Source organism: Mus caroli, chromosome 10 (assembly GCF_900094665.2).
Source record: "Mus caroli chromosome 10, CAROLI_EIJ_v1.1, whole genome shotgun sequence".
In the NCBI taxonomy this organism is placed as follows: Eukaryota; Metazoa; Chordata; class Mammalia; order Rodentia; family Muridae; genus Mus; species Mus caroli.
The window spans coordinates 57,064,166-57,079,861 of record NC_034579.1 but is presented as its reverse complement, the minus strand read 5'-3'; the positions used below and the strand labels follow the sequence as shown (position 1 = coordinate 57,079,861).

The 15,696-nt window shown below is 45.0% G+C and overlaps 1 protein-coding gene across 1 annotated transcript in view; it reads left to right on the top strand.

Moving 5' to 3' along the window:
• Kif1bp (KIF1 binding protein) overlaps positions 1-15,382 on the top strand; it is a 21,840-nt gene extending 6,458 nt beyond the window's left edge. The window contains exons 3-7 of the mRNA XM_021174045.1: positions 2,675-2,754; positions 3,508-3,691; positions 7,201-7,285; positions 10,518-10,633; positions 13,968-15,382. Coding sequence (XP_021029704.1) covers positions 2,675-2,754; positions 3,508-3,691; positions 7,201-7,285; positions 10,518-10,633; positions 13,968-14,843 — 1,341 coding nt within the window. The 3' untranslated portion in view covers positions 14,844-15,382. The remainder of the gene's footprint in view (positions 1-2,674; positions 2,755-3,507; positions 3,692-7,200; positions 7,286-10,517; positions 10,634-13,967) is intronic.
• The last annotated feature ends 314 nt before the right edge of the window (positions 15,383-15,696 follow it).

Here is a 15,696-nt window from a genome sequence, read left to right as displayed (position 1 = left end):
TAGACCAGGTTGGCCTCGAACTCAGAAATCCGCCTGCCTCTGCCTCCCGAGTGCTGGGATTAAAGGCGTGCGCCACCACGCCCGGCTTTGGTTGGTGTTTGTGTCAAGTTACTGCAATGAAACACTCTGGACAAGAGAAACTTGAAAGGCCTGTTGGCCTTAACACTCACGGGTCCATCACTGAGAGAATTCAGGGCAAGAATTCAAACAGGAGCTGGATACCATGGGAAAGTGCTGTTTGCTAGCTTGTTCTGTTGGCATTCTTACATAGTTCAGGGCCATTGCCTAATGGTTTATCCTATAGTGAATTGGACTCCTATTATTAGTAATCAACTATTCACCCATAGACCAATCTGATCTAGCCAGTTCCTCTTTCAAATGACTATGCTGTGTCAAGTTGACAGCCAAAATTCAAATCGTATGTTTAAAATCCTATCTCAAAAAACAAAAGCAAACAAACAAAAAGCCTACGTAACTTTGGAGAGAAGAAAGAGAAGGGAGAAATTATGTAATTATAATCTCAAAAACAAAACAAAACCAACCAAAATAGACCCACAAATAACACCTGACATTCTGATAGTTCAGCGTGTAAGATCGAATTCTGTATAGACGTGTTATTGTCCTTGGGAACTTGATGAATTCAATTAAAGCAAGGATGGGGGCCTGTGGTGAAGCTCAAGAAGCAGACTGTTTGTAATAGCATGTGCAAGGCTTTGGGTTCATTCCCAAGCACCACAGAAGCTATAGCAAGGACAGACTCGTTGTTGGGACTGTCCTCACAAAGGGTCAACGTTTGTGCCCACACAGAAGCCTTCATGTTGTAATGGATTTGTGTATAGTCACTAATTGAGTCACCCTGAAGCCGTATGAAGGATGTGCTACGATTGACACATTTTCATAGATGAGGAACCAACATAAGAGATTGGCTCCTATAGCCGGGCGTGGTGGCGCACGCCTTTAATCCCAGCACTCGGGAGGCAGAGGCAGGCGGATTTCTGAGTTCGAGGCCAGCCTGGTCTACAAAGTGAGTTCCAGGACAGCCAAGGCTATACAGAGAAACCCTGTCTCGAAAAACCAAAAAAACAAAAAAAAGAGATTGGCTCCTAAGACAGTAATCATTGTGACCCCTGGTTCTTACTTAGCTATTGAAACAGTAATGTTAACACTTAATGTATCTTGAGTTTGAGGCCAGCCTGGTTTACAGAGTAAGTTCCAGGACACCCAGGCTACACAGAGAAACTCTATTTCGAAAAATAAAACAAAACAAACCAAAACACTATCCTTACTTCCCTGAATTGATTTTCATTAGTATTGACAGTTTAAGCACCGTTACCCAAGAAGATATAAATCACAATTTTTATGCTTTTGTAGATTTTCTGTTTTATTTCACTTACTTGTACACCGCACTATGTACACATGTGTGGTTGGTTCTTTTTCCACCCTGTGGGCTCTAGGGATTAAACTCAGGTGGTCAGGCTTTGCAGTAAGGTGGTGTTTGTGAGCCTATTTTAGCTGTTTTGTTTTGGTTTATTTGTTTGTTTGTTTGTTTGTTTGTTTGTTTTCGAGACAGCGTTTCTCAGTAGCCCTGGCTGTCCTGGAACTCACTCTGTAGACCAGGCTGGCCTCAAACTCAGAAATCCGACTGCCTCTGCCTCTCAAGTGCTGGGATTAAAGGCATGTTTTGTTTTGAGATTAGAATTACATCATTTCTTCCTCCAAAATTATGTAGGGTTTTTTTTGTGTTTGTTTTTAAATTTTATTTATTTATGTTTATGAGTACACTGTAGCTGTATAGATGGTTGTGAGCCATCATGTGGTTACTGGGAATTGAACTCAGGACCTTCAGAAGAGCAGTCAGTGCTCTTTACTGTTGAACCATCTCTCCATCCCCTGTTTTACCTGTTTATTTATTTTTAAGATAGGGATTGGTTTTGTGTGTGTATATGTGTGTGTGTGTGTGTGTGTGTGTGTGTGTGTGTAGTCTTGCTATAGACCAGGCTGGTCTTGAACTCATAAAGATCTGCCTCCCAAGTGCTGGGATTAAAATCATGCACCACCATTGGCTGGTTTATATAGGTTTTTAATAGAGCCTTTTTAGTAGACAAAGCAATATACAAAATACTTAATTATTCAACTAAAGCCAGGTATGACGGCTCACACTATACTCCTAGCACTCAGAGTACTGAGACAGTGTATTGATGGGGATTTGAAGCTACCCTGGACTACATAGTGAGTGGTTCTAGGCTAGCTTAAGTGAGACCCTGTCTTTTTAAAGGTTGATTGCTTTGTTTATTTATTTATTCATTTATTTTTATGTGCATGGGTGTTCTGCCTGCATTTGTGTGAGGGTGCTAGGTCCCCTGGAACTGGAGTCACAGATAGTTGCGAGCTGCCCTGTGGGTGCTAAGAATTGAACCTGGGTCCTTTGGAAGAACAGCAGTGCTCTTAACCCCTGAGTTATCTCTCCAGCTCTATCTGAAAAAAAAAAAAAAAAAGCAACTGCCTGCTCATAGTTCCAGGAAAGAAGACCATGAATTTGAGGCCAGCCTGAGTTTCAGAGTCACATGGTAAAGCTGTCTCAGACAAAGACAAAGGTCATTTCTCCAGTCCCTCCAGAAGAGAGCGCTTGGTGTGTGTGTTTAAAGTTCTAAAGAGCTATGTTCTTTAACCACAGATTGGGAGCCCGCCTCTTGACCCGACTGAGCATTTTCTTCCTGAAGAAGAGAAACTTACTGAGCAAGAGCGATCAAAAAGGTCAGTCTTCACAGAGACCATGGGAATACCTCATAGTTTCACTAGTGCTTGCTCAAGAATACACACTTGGAGCTGGAGAGATGGCTCAGAGGTTAAGAGCACTAGCGGCTCTTACAGAGGACACAGGTTCAATCCCAGAACCCACATGGTGGCTTACAACCATCTGTAACTCTGTCTCCAGGGGATTATGCTGTCACTGGCTTCTGCTGACATCTATAAAATGTGGCATTCACATATATAAACACACAGGATAAATAAAATAATTATTTAAAACTTTAAAGATAAGCTGGTTTCTTAACTTGATGTAAATCCAAAAATTAAAATTAAATAAATAAATAAAAAAGAATGCGCTCATGGTGTCTGCTGCTTTGCAGTGCTTCTCCAGGATTCGGTGTGGATGCTTCTGTGCATAAAACCTCCATTTGTTGAGCCAGGAGTGGTGGCACACGCCTTTAATCCCAGCGCTCGGGAGGCAGAGGCAGGCAGATTTCTGAGTTCGAGGCCAGCCTGATCTACAGAGTGAGTTCCAGGACAGCCAGGACTATACAGAGAAACCCTGTCTTGAAAAACCAAAAACAATGAAAAAAAAAAAAAACTTCCATTTGTCGCTTACAAGCTCCATGACTTTGTTCAACTCTGAGACCCAGTTTCCTTGTTTGTCAGATCTAAGGGCCATGTGCAACACAATTATATATGAAATTTTCTTATAAATTGTAAACTATTATGGAAATGTCAATTTTTTTTCCTTCACAGATTTGAGAAGGTTTATACTCATAACCTGTATTACCTGGCTCAAGTCTACCAGCACATGGAAATGTTCGAGAAGGCCGCTCATTATTGCCACAGCACACTAAAACGCCAGCTTGAACACAATGCCTACCACCCCATGGAGTGGGCCATCAACGCCGCTACGCTATCACAGTTCTACATCAATAAGGTCTGTGTTCATAGCGGCTACCCAGCGGCCTTGACAGTGGTGAGGCTGGGGCCAGCAGTGCTGGCAGGGCAGGACTTAAAGCTGGGTGGAGAATGCAGCCAGCTGCTGGGATGCTTGAATGCATGAATGCTTGGAATCTTTAAAAAAAAGATAATGGTTGTATTTATCATTGAGAATTTCATGCAGTATTCTGGTCAGGATCCGTCCCTCCCCCTCCATTTGAATCTTTGAGTGCTGATTTTTGTCATGCCCCTGCATGTTGCTGTCCCCTCAAAGGACAGGTTACCTAACAGCAGTTCGGTTCTGTGTCAGCACACGGACATTTTACTTCTGGGATGTCTTACCTTCAATTGCACAGTTTTATCTTGCTGCAGATAAAACTTTATCTTTGTGTGATGCTAATCTTACAACTGTGAGAATTCGTCTGAGGAAGCTGACAGTTAAATGTGGGCTTTGATAAAAACGTGATGAGTCTCAGTTACTTTAAGAATTAGCTGCTCTCCAATAACCAGTTTTGATGTTAAAAACATGTGCTGAGGTGTAGAGTTCCAGATTTTATGACAGACTTCTGAACTGTCCCTCTGGGACAAATTAGAGCATTAGAGCTGCTCATCCAAATCACTTAGCATTATGTATTTTGAACACATGTTTTCCAGTCTTTTTTTTTTTGGTTGTCTGAGACAGGGTTTCTCTGTATAGCCCTGGCTGTCCTGGAACTCACTATGTAGACCAGGCTGGCCTCGCTCAGAAATCCGCCTGCCTCTGCCTCCCAAGTGCTGGGATTAAAGGCATGCGCCACCACTCCCCGTCAAGTCCTTTAGTCTCTAATACTAAAATCCTTCGGGTTTTTTGTTTTTTGTTTTTAAATTTGTGTGTGTGGTAGAGGAGGCAGGGTGTCACTGTGTAGCCTTGGCTGGCCAAATTGGTTATCTGTAGACCAGAGTGGCCTTGAACTCCAAGAGGTCAGTGTGCCTCTGCCTCCCAGAGCTGTGACTATGTGCCACCACGCACCGCAATGCCCATCCGTGTAGCTCTAATTCCTAAAGCTCTGACACTGGATAAATCTTAGCCCACCAGCATCACATCCCTCTCTCACCCCTCGGTGGCCTGCGCCTTCCCCTCGGCCTTTTCCTTCTAAGCCTTTGTTAGTTGGTTCTGCAAATGTGCCCCTAAGTTATGTCCCACAGAGTGCCACTCAGAATAACTTTTAGCAGAAGAGAAAGGGCAGCGGTGACTGCGGCATCGCTTCTAAGAGTTTGGTCTCAGATCAAGCGTGTAAGTAAGGCTTTCTGCATTCAGTCACACCCAGCCCCTATAACTGTTTCATCGTGGTCATCATCGAGAGGCCCCTCTGCTGTCCCCCTCCCTCAGTTTTTTAAAAGATTTATTTATTTATTCATTTTATGTATATGGGTACACTGTAGCTGTACTGATGGTTATGAACCATCATGTGGTTGCTGGGAATGAAGATTGCTCGCTCCGGACTAAAGATTGATTTATTATTACATCTAAGCTGTTTTCAGACCCACCAGAAGAGGGCGTCAGATCTCATTATGGATGGTTGTGAGTGGTTGCTGCAATTGAACTCAGGACCTTCAGAAGTGCAGTCAGTGCTCTTAACCGCTGAGCCATCTCTCCAGCCCTGTTAATCAATTTTTTTTTTTTTTTTTTTTGGTTTTTCGAGACAGGGTTTCTCTGTATAGCCCTGGCTGTCCTGGAACTCACTTTGTAGACCAGGCTGGCCTCGAACTCAGAAATCCACCTGCCTCTGCCTCCTGAGTGCTGGGATTAAAGGCGTGCGCCACCACGCCCGGCTCCTGTTAATCAATTTTAAATGTCCTTGTTCGGTACGACTTTAATTAACACCTAAAACTCCATGGATATTCATAGTACAAAAATGTCTGGATACTGACACTGAATAACATGTGCCTTTGAAGTTGCTAAATATTTCTTTTGTGGAGCATGTGATAATTTTCATGAACTCCCTTGGACCCCATACTTTTTGGGTTTTTCTACATCACAACTAGCTAAGTTCTGTTACATAAAGAGAGCTTGCAGCCATGGTTGAAAGTGATGTTGATATTGTTACCACGGGCATCTGTTTCAGTTGTGCTGCTTGGCGAGTCCCATATTAACCAGCTACCCAGGGGGCACAAGCCCCTCTGTCTTTAGCAGTGGCTGCTCATAGAAAGACAATCTGGACAGATCCAAAGTGGTACCATGGTTAGGAGCCTGAACAGAGCCAAGTAAGTTACTTCAGGTGACCTGCGGCTGCTCATCCTGTTGGTGCTCATGGCTCCCAGCTGGTCTCAGTGATAGCTCTGAACTCAGTGTGAAGGAGCACGGCCACTATTCAAGCTCACTGACAGGAAGCAGGCATTCTCTAATGAGGGCACCTTCCATCTGTGGTAGGCTTCATTCTGCCGGGTGATCCTGCATGTTCATGACAGATGGCAGGTGTTTGGGGCTGACACAGAGATGTTCTTAAAGTGTTCAAGACATTTTCTGGGCCTAGATTTGAATCATGAGTGCTTTACAGGCATTGGCAAAGTAGTTCCAGAAAGTTTATCTATAGAAATCTGTTAACTTGAAAATGTAAGCCGGGAGTGTTGGCGCATGCCTTTAATCCCAGCACTTGGGAGGCAGAGGCAGACGGATTTCTGAGTTCGAGGCCAGCTTGGTCTACAGAGTGAGTGCCAGGACAGCCAGGGCTACACAGAGAAACCCTGTCTCGGGAAAAAAAAAAAAAAGAAGAAGGAGGAGGAGGAGGAGGAGGAAGGAAGAGGAGGAAGGAGGAGGAGGAAGAAGAAGATAGACTAGTGAAGAAGATAGGACTTTATTCCTCGTTTTTGTCTGAGTGGTAGAAGTAGAAAAGGGGAATTTTGGGGGGCAGGGGTTGGCTGGAGATAGCTCAGTGGTTAAGAGCACTGACTGCTCTTGCAGAGGTCCTGAGTTCAATTCCCAGCAACCGCATGGTGGCTCACAACCATCTGTAATGAGTTCTGATGCCCTCTTCTGGTGTGTCTGTAGACAGTGGCAGTGTGCTCACATATATAAAATAAATAAATTGAAAAAAGAAAGAAAGAAAGAAGAAGTAGAAAAAGGGTCTCTAAACCTCACACAAGTCCACAGTCCTCTGACAGAGTGTAAATGGTCTAAGGATGGACTGTGTGTGGGACTTTGGCTATTGAGGCTGCACCTGAGGGTGTGGTGAGCTGATGCCACATAGGACGCCCTGTGTGTCTATCACAGTGCAGAGTACTGTGACTGGGTGGACTGTCAGTCTTCAGTCACTTTCCCATCGGAGTGTGGGACATTGTTAGTTTATTCTCTGGGGTAGCTTTTCTTTTAACAGATAATACTGTTCTCCACCACAACTCCACAAGACCCCTTTAGTGGGGAACTTTTCCTGATAGTATAGCTTTCCCCATATTAATAAATATAGATATTGCTAGTTTTAAACAAGGCTTTGTCATAGTTACATTTGTTCTTGCTTATTTTCCCAACAGCTCTGTTTTATGGAAGCCAGACATTGTCTGTCAGCTGCTAATGTTATTTTTGGTCAAATTGGAAAAATACCAGCTACAGAAGACAGTAAGTTTGCATGTACATTTCATTAGAGGGTTTCTCACTCAGATGATCTTGCCTGTATTGGCCTTGAGTTCACGATCCTCCTGCCTTAGTGTCCTAAGGGCTCCAGTGACAGGCGTATACCACACCCAGGTTACTACAGGTTAAAAACATCTGGAATTCTGAAACTTTGTTAACTTTTTTTGGATTGGTTTCTTTTATTTTATGTGTGTGAGTGTTCTGTGTGTGTGTGTGTGTGTGTGCGCCTATATATGCATGGTGCCTGCAGAGATCAGAAGAGGGTTCTCATCCCACAGTACTGAGTTAAAGATGGTTGTGAGCCACGGTGTGGGTGCTGCAATCAGAACCGGGGTCCTCTGCAAGAGCAGCAAGCACTCTTAACCACGAAGCTGTCTCTCCAGCCCTCACATCGGAAACTGATTAAGCTTTAGAAAAGCTATAAGAATACAATTACCATACACCTCCCCCTAAATCCACGGCTGTTTTTCATTTGTTCCTTTGTTTGTTTGGGTTTTCTGTTGTTTTGTCTTGGTTTTGTTTGTTTTTTTTTAAAGATAAAGTTTTTCTGTGTAGCCCTAGCTTCCCTGGAACTCATTCTTTAGACCAGGCTGGCCTTGAACTCATCTGCCTCTGCCTTCTAAGTGCTGGGAGTAAAGGCTTGCACCACTACTGCCGGGCTCCGCGGTTGGTAATATTTGTGAATCTGTACTTATTTGTCTTTCTGACCTAGTTGAGTGGAGGTTTTATACGTGAGGCCTTTTTACAACAGTAATACTCTAATGCATGTTTTCCTAAGAATGAGAATATCTTCAGGCTAGGCATAATGGCTCATGCCTGGAATTTCAGCACCCCAGAGGCTGAGGCAGGAGGAGTGCCACAAATTTTAGGCCAGCCAGCCTGGGCTATGTTTCAAGTTTCAGTTTCAGGTCAACCTAAACAATAGAGTAAGGCTCTCTCTCTCTCTTTCTCTCTTTCTCTCTCTCTCTCTCTCTCTCACACACACACACACACACATACACACGCACGCACACACACACACAGATTCAACACATGTAACAGCAAGCCGTCCTGCCTGCAGTGCGCATTCTGTCTCATCAGCTGTCCTCTGTCGTCCTTTGACGATTTCTATTCCTGGGGGTTTGTGTGATGTTTCTGTTCACCATGACTGACATTCTGGTCTCTGCACTGCTTACGTAGGCTGTCTTCTCCCACCGTCTGTCTGTCTGAGAGGTTTGCTTTGGGTGCTGCTTTGTGTGCATGCGATGCTGAGGACTGAAGTGAGGCCTTGTGTGTGCAGGCAAGCCCATCCCAGCACCGAGGCCGGGAGGTGTGGGAGGAAGGTGAGCAACGACGTGGCCACGGCTCTCCTCATGCTCTGTCCCACACAGAGCACTGTAGAAACGGCATCTGTCAAAATAATTTGGCAGCTTTTATGTATGTATGTATGTATGTATTTTGGTTTTTTGAGACAGGGTTTCTCTGACAGCCCTGGCTGTCCTGGAACTCACTCTGTAGACCAGGCTGGTCTCGAACTCAGAAATCCGCCTGCCTCTGCCTCCCAAGTGCTGGGATTAAAGGCGTGCGCCATCATGCCCAGTGAGTTCCAGGACAGCCAGGGCTATACAGAAAAACCCTGTCTCGAAAAACCAAAAACAAACAAACAAACAAAAATTAAATATTTTAAAGTGTATGAACTGTTTGACCTAGTAAATTTCATTTCTAGAGATCGGTCCAGATTCTGGACAGATGTGTATACAGAGATCTGTAGCTAGGAAGAATTGGACATAGCATATCCCCTCTGCTGGAAGAATGACTGGAACAGGAAGCAGCTGTTGGATTGTGTGGGATGATGTACTAAAAACACGGTTTAGCCGGGCGTGGTGGCGCACACCTTTGATCCCAGCACTCGGGAGGCAGAGGCAGGGGGATTTCTGAGTTTGAGGTCAGCCTGGTCTACAAAGTGAGTACCAGGACAGCCAGGGCTACACAGAGAAACCCTGTCTGGAAAAACCAAAAAAAAAAAAAAAAGCCACAGCTTAAGGGGCTGGAGAGATGGCTCAGCGGTTAAGAGCACTGACTGCTCTTCCGAAGGTCCCAATTCCCAGAAACCACATGGTGGCTCACAACCATCTGTACAGCTACAGTGTACACATATACAATAAATTAAATAAATAAATAAATCTTTTTAAAAAATACAACCTGCTTGTGGACGTTGTACATCGTGGTGCGCACTAGGCTCCGCACCACGATGTACAACGTCCACAAGCAGTATGTATTTTGGTTTTTTGAGACAGGGTTTCTCTGACAGCCCTGGCTNTCCTGGAACTCACTCTGTAGACCAGGCTGGTCTCGAACTCAGAAATCCGCCTGCCTCTGCCTCCCAAGTGCTGGGATTAAAGGCGTGCGCCACCACGCCCGGCTTTCTTTCTTTTTTCGAGACAGGGTTTCTCTGTGTAGCCCTGGCTGTCCTGGAACTCACTTTGTAGACCAGGCTGGCCTCGAACTCAGAAATCCGCCTGCCTCTGCCTCCCGAGTGCTGGGATTAAAGGCGTGCGCCACCACGCCCGGCTTTCTTTCTTTTTTTTTTTTATATATATGAATCTTATTTGCTTCATAATATATGAAGAAAAGCTACTGAAAGTGAACTATACGTTGTGACGGTAGTGTTTTGGTTTTTGGGTTTTTTTTTTTTTTTTTCAAGACAGGTTTTCTCTACCCTGGCTATCCTGGAACTCACTCTGTAGACCAGGCTGGGCTCGAACTCAGAGATCCGCCTGCTTCTGCTATTTTTTTTTTAAATAACTGTTTTTTTTTTTTTCCTTCTCTCTCCCTGGCCACGCTCACTCCAGCCCAAAGATTTATTTATTTATTTATTGTATATAAGTACACTGTAGCTGTCTTCAGACACACCAGAAGAGGAAGTCAGATCTCATTACAGATGGTTGTGAATCACCATTGGTTGCTGGGATTTGAACTCAGGACCTCTGGAAGAGCAGTCAGTGCTCTTAACCACTGAGCCATCCATCTCTCCATCTGTGATGGTAGTTTTTACCTGCAGATGAGACATAAGAAAATGGAGCATCTGCAGCCCAACACTGAGTGCCACATGGCCGGGGCCTAGGTAGGCCACTGTTTAGTGAGGGTTCATTGCTGTGTAGTCAGGAAAAGCTGAGAGCAGAGGACAGTGCACAATGCAGACGACATGACCGTGACCTACAGTCCTGTGTGGTTTTAGCTCCTGAAGTTGAAGGAGACGTGCCAGAGCTTTACCATCAAAGGAAAGGGGAAATAGCAAGATGCTGGATCAAGTACTGCCTGACTCTGATGCAAAACGCGCAGCTCTCCATGCAGGTATGCACGTGGAAGTGGCCTGCAGCTTCAGTGGGGCTCATCATCAGGCCCACTGTGTGTTTTGTTGTTTTGAGTTTTACTTTGTGCGTGTGTGTGTGTGTGTGTGTGTGTGAGTGTTTAGGTGCCTGCGTGTATATGCAGGTTTGGGGGCATGTGTATGTCTGCCCTGGGTTTTTAGGACAGAGTCTCTCACTGGACCTGGGGCTAGGTGATTAGGTTGGGCAGGGTGGCCCAGCAAGCCCACGGGATGCACTTATCCTGCTTCCCCAGCACCTGGGTTATAAGTACTTGGTACCGTGCTCAGCATGTTTGTGTAGGTCCTGGGGATCCAACTGGGGTCCTCGTGCTTATGGCTGGCACTTTCCTGATGGAAGTCCCTCTCCAGCCCTACTCGCAGTGTTTCATTCTAACAGTCTCTCTGTAGTCTAAGCCGGTCCTTCCTTAGCCTCTCCATCCTCCTCCTTCGGTCTCCAGATGCTGGGATAATGAGTGTGCACCACAACTGGTAAGGACCATACAAAACACTGCCTCATTCTGGAACCCTTTCTTCAACTAGGCTGTCAGGACTATGGAGGACGGACGGGGTCAGCATCAAATCCCGGTTGTCACATGATTGTCCCAGTAAATAGTGGTTATTTTTAAAACTAAGTGTTGAATGAGCAGGGTTTTTTTTAATCCTCCACAGATACTATCTTGTTTCTTGAACCTCATAGTTTTTAAGTCACTTAAATTCTATTTTGTAAGCCAGGCATAGTAGCACATGCTGGCACTCAAGAGGCAGAAGCAGGAAGATCTCTGTAAGTTTGAGGCCAGCCTGGTCTACAGAATGAGTTCCAGAACAGCCAGGGCTACACAGAGAAACCCTGTCTCTAAAAGACACAGCAAAACAAAAACCAGCCAAACAAATAAAACTGAGTAAGGCCTTCAGAGATTGCTAGGGCTACTCTGCCAGAGGACTGGGGTTCAGTTGCCAGCATTCACACAGTGGCTTACAACCAAATGTATCTCAGTTCCATGGGATCCGATGTCGTCTTCTGGTCTTTACAGATACCAGGCACCAACCTAGTACACAGAGATCTATGCACATAAAATAAAAAATAATTTTAAAAAGAAAGGAAGAAAGAAGATGGGATTTGGTGTGGTGGCACAAGCCTTTCACCTGACCTAAACAAGTGACTAAGAGCATATACGAGACCCTCTCGTGGCGCTCCCGTCTTTTAGTCTTTCCCGAGCTTGTGCTGTGAGCCTGTTTGGAGACAGGCTCTCTGTTTAGCCCTGCTGCTATGGTGGTCCAGCCTGGCCTCAGATCTGTAGCACGCCTCCAACTCAGCCCTCCTAGTGCTAGGATCACAGAGCGAACCACCACACACGGCCTAATTAGTGTTAGACTGCAGATCCTCGAAGGCAGGGAGTAGTTCTCACTCAGTTTTATGTCTTTGCAGTGTTGCCTTTTGGACTGACAAAATCTTAAACATGGCCGTTAAGTGCAGCAGTTAAGTGAAGCACGGCTCCAGAGCTTAAAATCAAAACAGATGATAATGCCTGCTTAACTTTGTTGTTGTGAGAGTTAACATATAAAGGCCTCAGAAAGTACCTAAGCAGGTCTAGTGAGTTGGCTCAGCAGATAAAGCTACAAAGTCTTGAGGTCCAGAGTTTGATCCTCAGGACCCATGTCACAGAAGAAGGAGAGAGCCAGCTCCTGCAAGTTGTCCTCACATGTGCCATGGCTCATGCGAACGCAGGCATGCACATGCACACGCACACACACACACATGTGCGCGCGTGCGAACAAACTCATCTGAAATATACCAAGTCCTTATTGAATGTTAACTGTACCTTCATCATTCTTACTAATCTACATGGGACCCTAATTTCTAGCCACCAAGAAGAAAAATAAAATAAATTACCTATTTAAAAATAGAAAATAAAGTTTTCTATTTTTGTGCTTTTCTTTTTTTCTCTGTGCATGGAAATAAAATAATTTTAATTGTAAATGATCTAGAACTTATAAAGCTGTAAAAATAATAAATCCAGAAGCTTAAGTTTGAGAAAAGATCATTTTGGGAAAAGATCATTAAGATAGGACATTCTGTGGGCTGAAGATGTGGCTTAGATAATAGTGTACCGACTTAGCATGACAGAGCCATGGGTTCAATCCCCAGCACTGCATAAATACAGTGTGGTGGTGTGGGTCTGTAATCCCAGCTCTCAAAGGGAGGCAGAAATATCAGAAATTCAGAGCCACCCTTGGCTTTGTAACAAGTTCCAGGCCAGATTAGCCTACAGGAACCCTTACCTCAAGAGACTTGAGAGGCTGTGGGTGCAGTAAGGAGAAGATGTCTGGCGCGGGCTGGGTGGCACGTGGGTAGTACCTTGGCACTCAGGCTGTGAGTTAGAGCCAGCCTGGGGCTCCCTGGGCACTTGGACACAGATGCACACACACACACACACACACACACACACACAAGTAAAAGTAAATCTTTGGGGAGAAAAAAGGTTTTCAGATCTCAGTGGGCCCGTGGTGTGGCTCCTTAGAGGAACACTCACCTAACATGTTCAGAAAAGATCATAACCTGCCTCAGCCATGATGCACTGTCATTATTTTTTGATTTGATTTAGTTGATTTACTTCTTTAGTGTGTATATACACGTACATGCATGTGCATGTGTGAGAGGTCAAAGGACAACTTGAAGGACACTGTTCATTTCTTCTACCATGAGAGTCCTGGGGAACAATCTCAGGTTGTCAGGATCGGTGGCAGATAGCACCATGTAGTATGTGCTGGCCTGGAACTCACTGTGGAACCCAGGCCTCAGCCTTGCTGGGACGACTTAGCTATGAGAACTGAAATTACAGATGTGACCCAGCCACCTTGTGTCAGATCTTATCCTTAGGTTGACAATTTGTTTGGAACCGCTGGTGTAGACCAGGCTGGCTTTGAACTCACAGAGGTCTGACTGCCTCTGCCTCCTGAGTTTTTGTTGTTGTATTTCCTTTATTTTATGTATATGAGAAGTATATGAGCATGTCTGTGTACTATATGTCTGCTGGTGTCCAAGCAAGTGAAAAGAGGGCATTGACTTCTCTGGATTTTAATGATGGTTGGGAGCCTCGGTGCTGGGAGCTGAACCTGGGTCTTCTGCAATAGAGCCATCTCTCCAGCCCCAACTCTTTGTTCTTTGAGACTGGGCCTTTCTGTGTACCTGCAGCCAGCTTTGAAACATGCTATTTAGCCCAGGCTAGTCCATTCTGCAATCCTCCTGCCTCTGCCTCCTAATGATTGGGATTACAGGTGTGTTCCAGAGCTTCACTGTGGTTTCTCCTCTTCATTTAGGACAACATAGGAGAGCTTGACCTGGACAAGCAATCAGAGCTCAGAGCTCTACGCAAGAAGGAGCTGGATGAGGAGGAGAGCGTCAGGAAAAGGGCTGTGCAGTTTGGAACCGGGGAGCTGTGCGACGCCATCTCTGCAGTGGAGGAGAAAGTGAGATACTTGAGGCCCTTAGATTTTGAAGAAGCCAGGGAGCTTTTCCTGCTGGGTCAGCACTATGTGTGTGAGGCGAAGGAGTTCTTCCAGATCGATGGGTACGTCACTGACCACATTGAAGTTGTCCAGGACCACAGCGCTCTGTTCAAGGTGCTCTCCTTCTTTGAGGCTGACATGGAGAGACGGTGCAAGATGCACAAGCGCAGGATAGCCATGCTAGAGCCCCTGACTGTGGACCTGAACCCACAGTACTACCTGTTGGTCAGCAGGCAGATTCAGTTTGAAATCGCACACGCGTACTATGACATGATGGACTTGAAGGTCGCCATTGCCGACAAGCTCAGGGACCCCGACTCACACATTGTCAAAAAAATAAATAGCCTGAATAAGTCGGCACTCAAGTACTACCAGCTCTTCCTAGACTCCCTGAGAGACCCAAACAAAGTCTTTCCTGAGCACATCGGGGAAGACGTCCTCCGCCCGGCCATGTTAGCTAAATTCCGGGTAGCTCGTCTGTATGGCAAAATCATCACTGCAGATCCCAAGAAAGAGCTAGAGAATTTAGCAACATCTTTGGAACATTACAAATTTATTGTTGATTACTGTGAAACTCACCCCGAGGCTGCCCAGGAAATAGAGGTTGAGTTAGAACTTAGTAAAGAGATGGTCAGTCTTCTTCCAACAAAAATGGAGAGGTTCAGAGCCAAGATGGCTCTGACTTAAGCCTTGGTCAAAGGAAAGAGACGTGCAGCTTGAAGCCACTCCCCTCCCCTATAGCAAATGAGGCCCAGCCCCACAGTCACCTTCGCCAGGGCCAGAGGGATGCACTCTGGGCTCCAGAAGCAGGCAGGTACCCGAGTCTATGCTAGGACCTTAAGCACCATAAATTAATAATTTATACCTAATTATGTAAGTTGCCTTGCTAAAGTGACAGGTGTTTTGCATTTTCGATCGCTTGTTTTCCTGTTTAAGTATAAACATCTCCTGCCTTGAGTTCTAAACGTTAAGTCCTTGCTGACGGTACTTGTTAGATTTCATACTAGGAACAACACTGGGTAGTGTACCTGGTAGAAGAGCCTGTTACTGTGTTGAATGTGAGAAAGTCACTTCAGATGTCATTCTTTGTAAAATACTTACTTTCTTAAACTCCAAAATAAATCTCTCCCTTTTGAAAATACTAAAAACTTAATAATGTTGTAAAATGGCTTAATTATAGGACTGAAGAACTTGCACATAATAAATTTACTTGTTTCAACTAGTAAGTGCTTTTATTACCTCTTTTTTCCTTAAAGATTTATTTATTGTATGAAAGTACACTGTAGCTGTCTTCAGACACCAGAAGAGGGGGTTAGATCCCATTACAGATGGTTGTGAGCCACCATGTGGTTGTTGGGAATTGAACTCAGGACCTTTGGAAGAGCAGTCAGTGCTCTTAACTGCTGAGCCATCTCTCCAGCCCATAAGAATGGTTCTTTAAAAAAAAAAAGGTGTGTGTGTGTGTGTGTATGTGTGTGTGTACACCAAGTACAAGCCTGTGGATCATGTGCCTGTAGTGTCCCTGGAGGCCAGTAGAGGG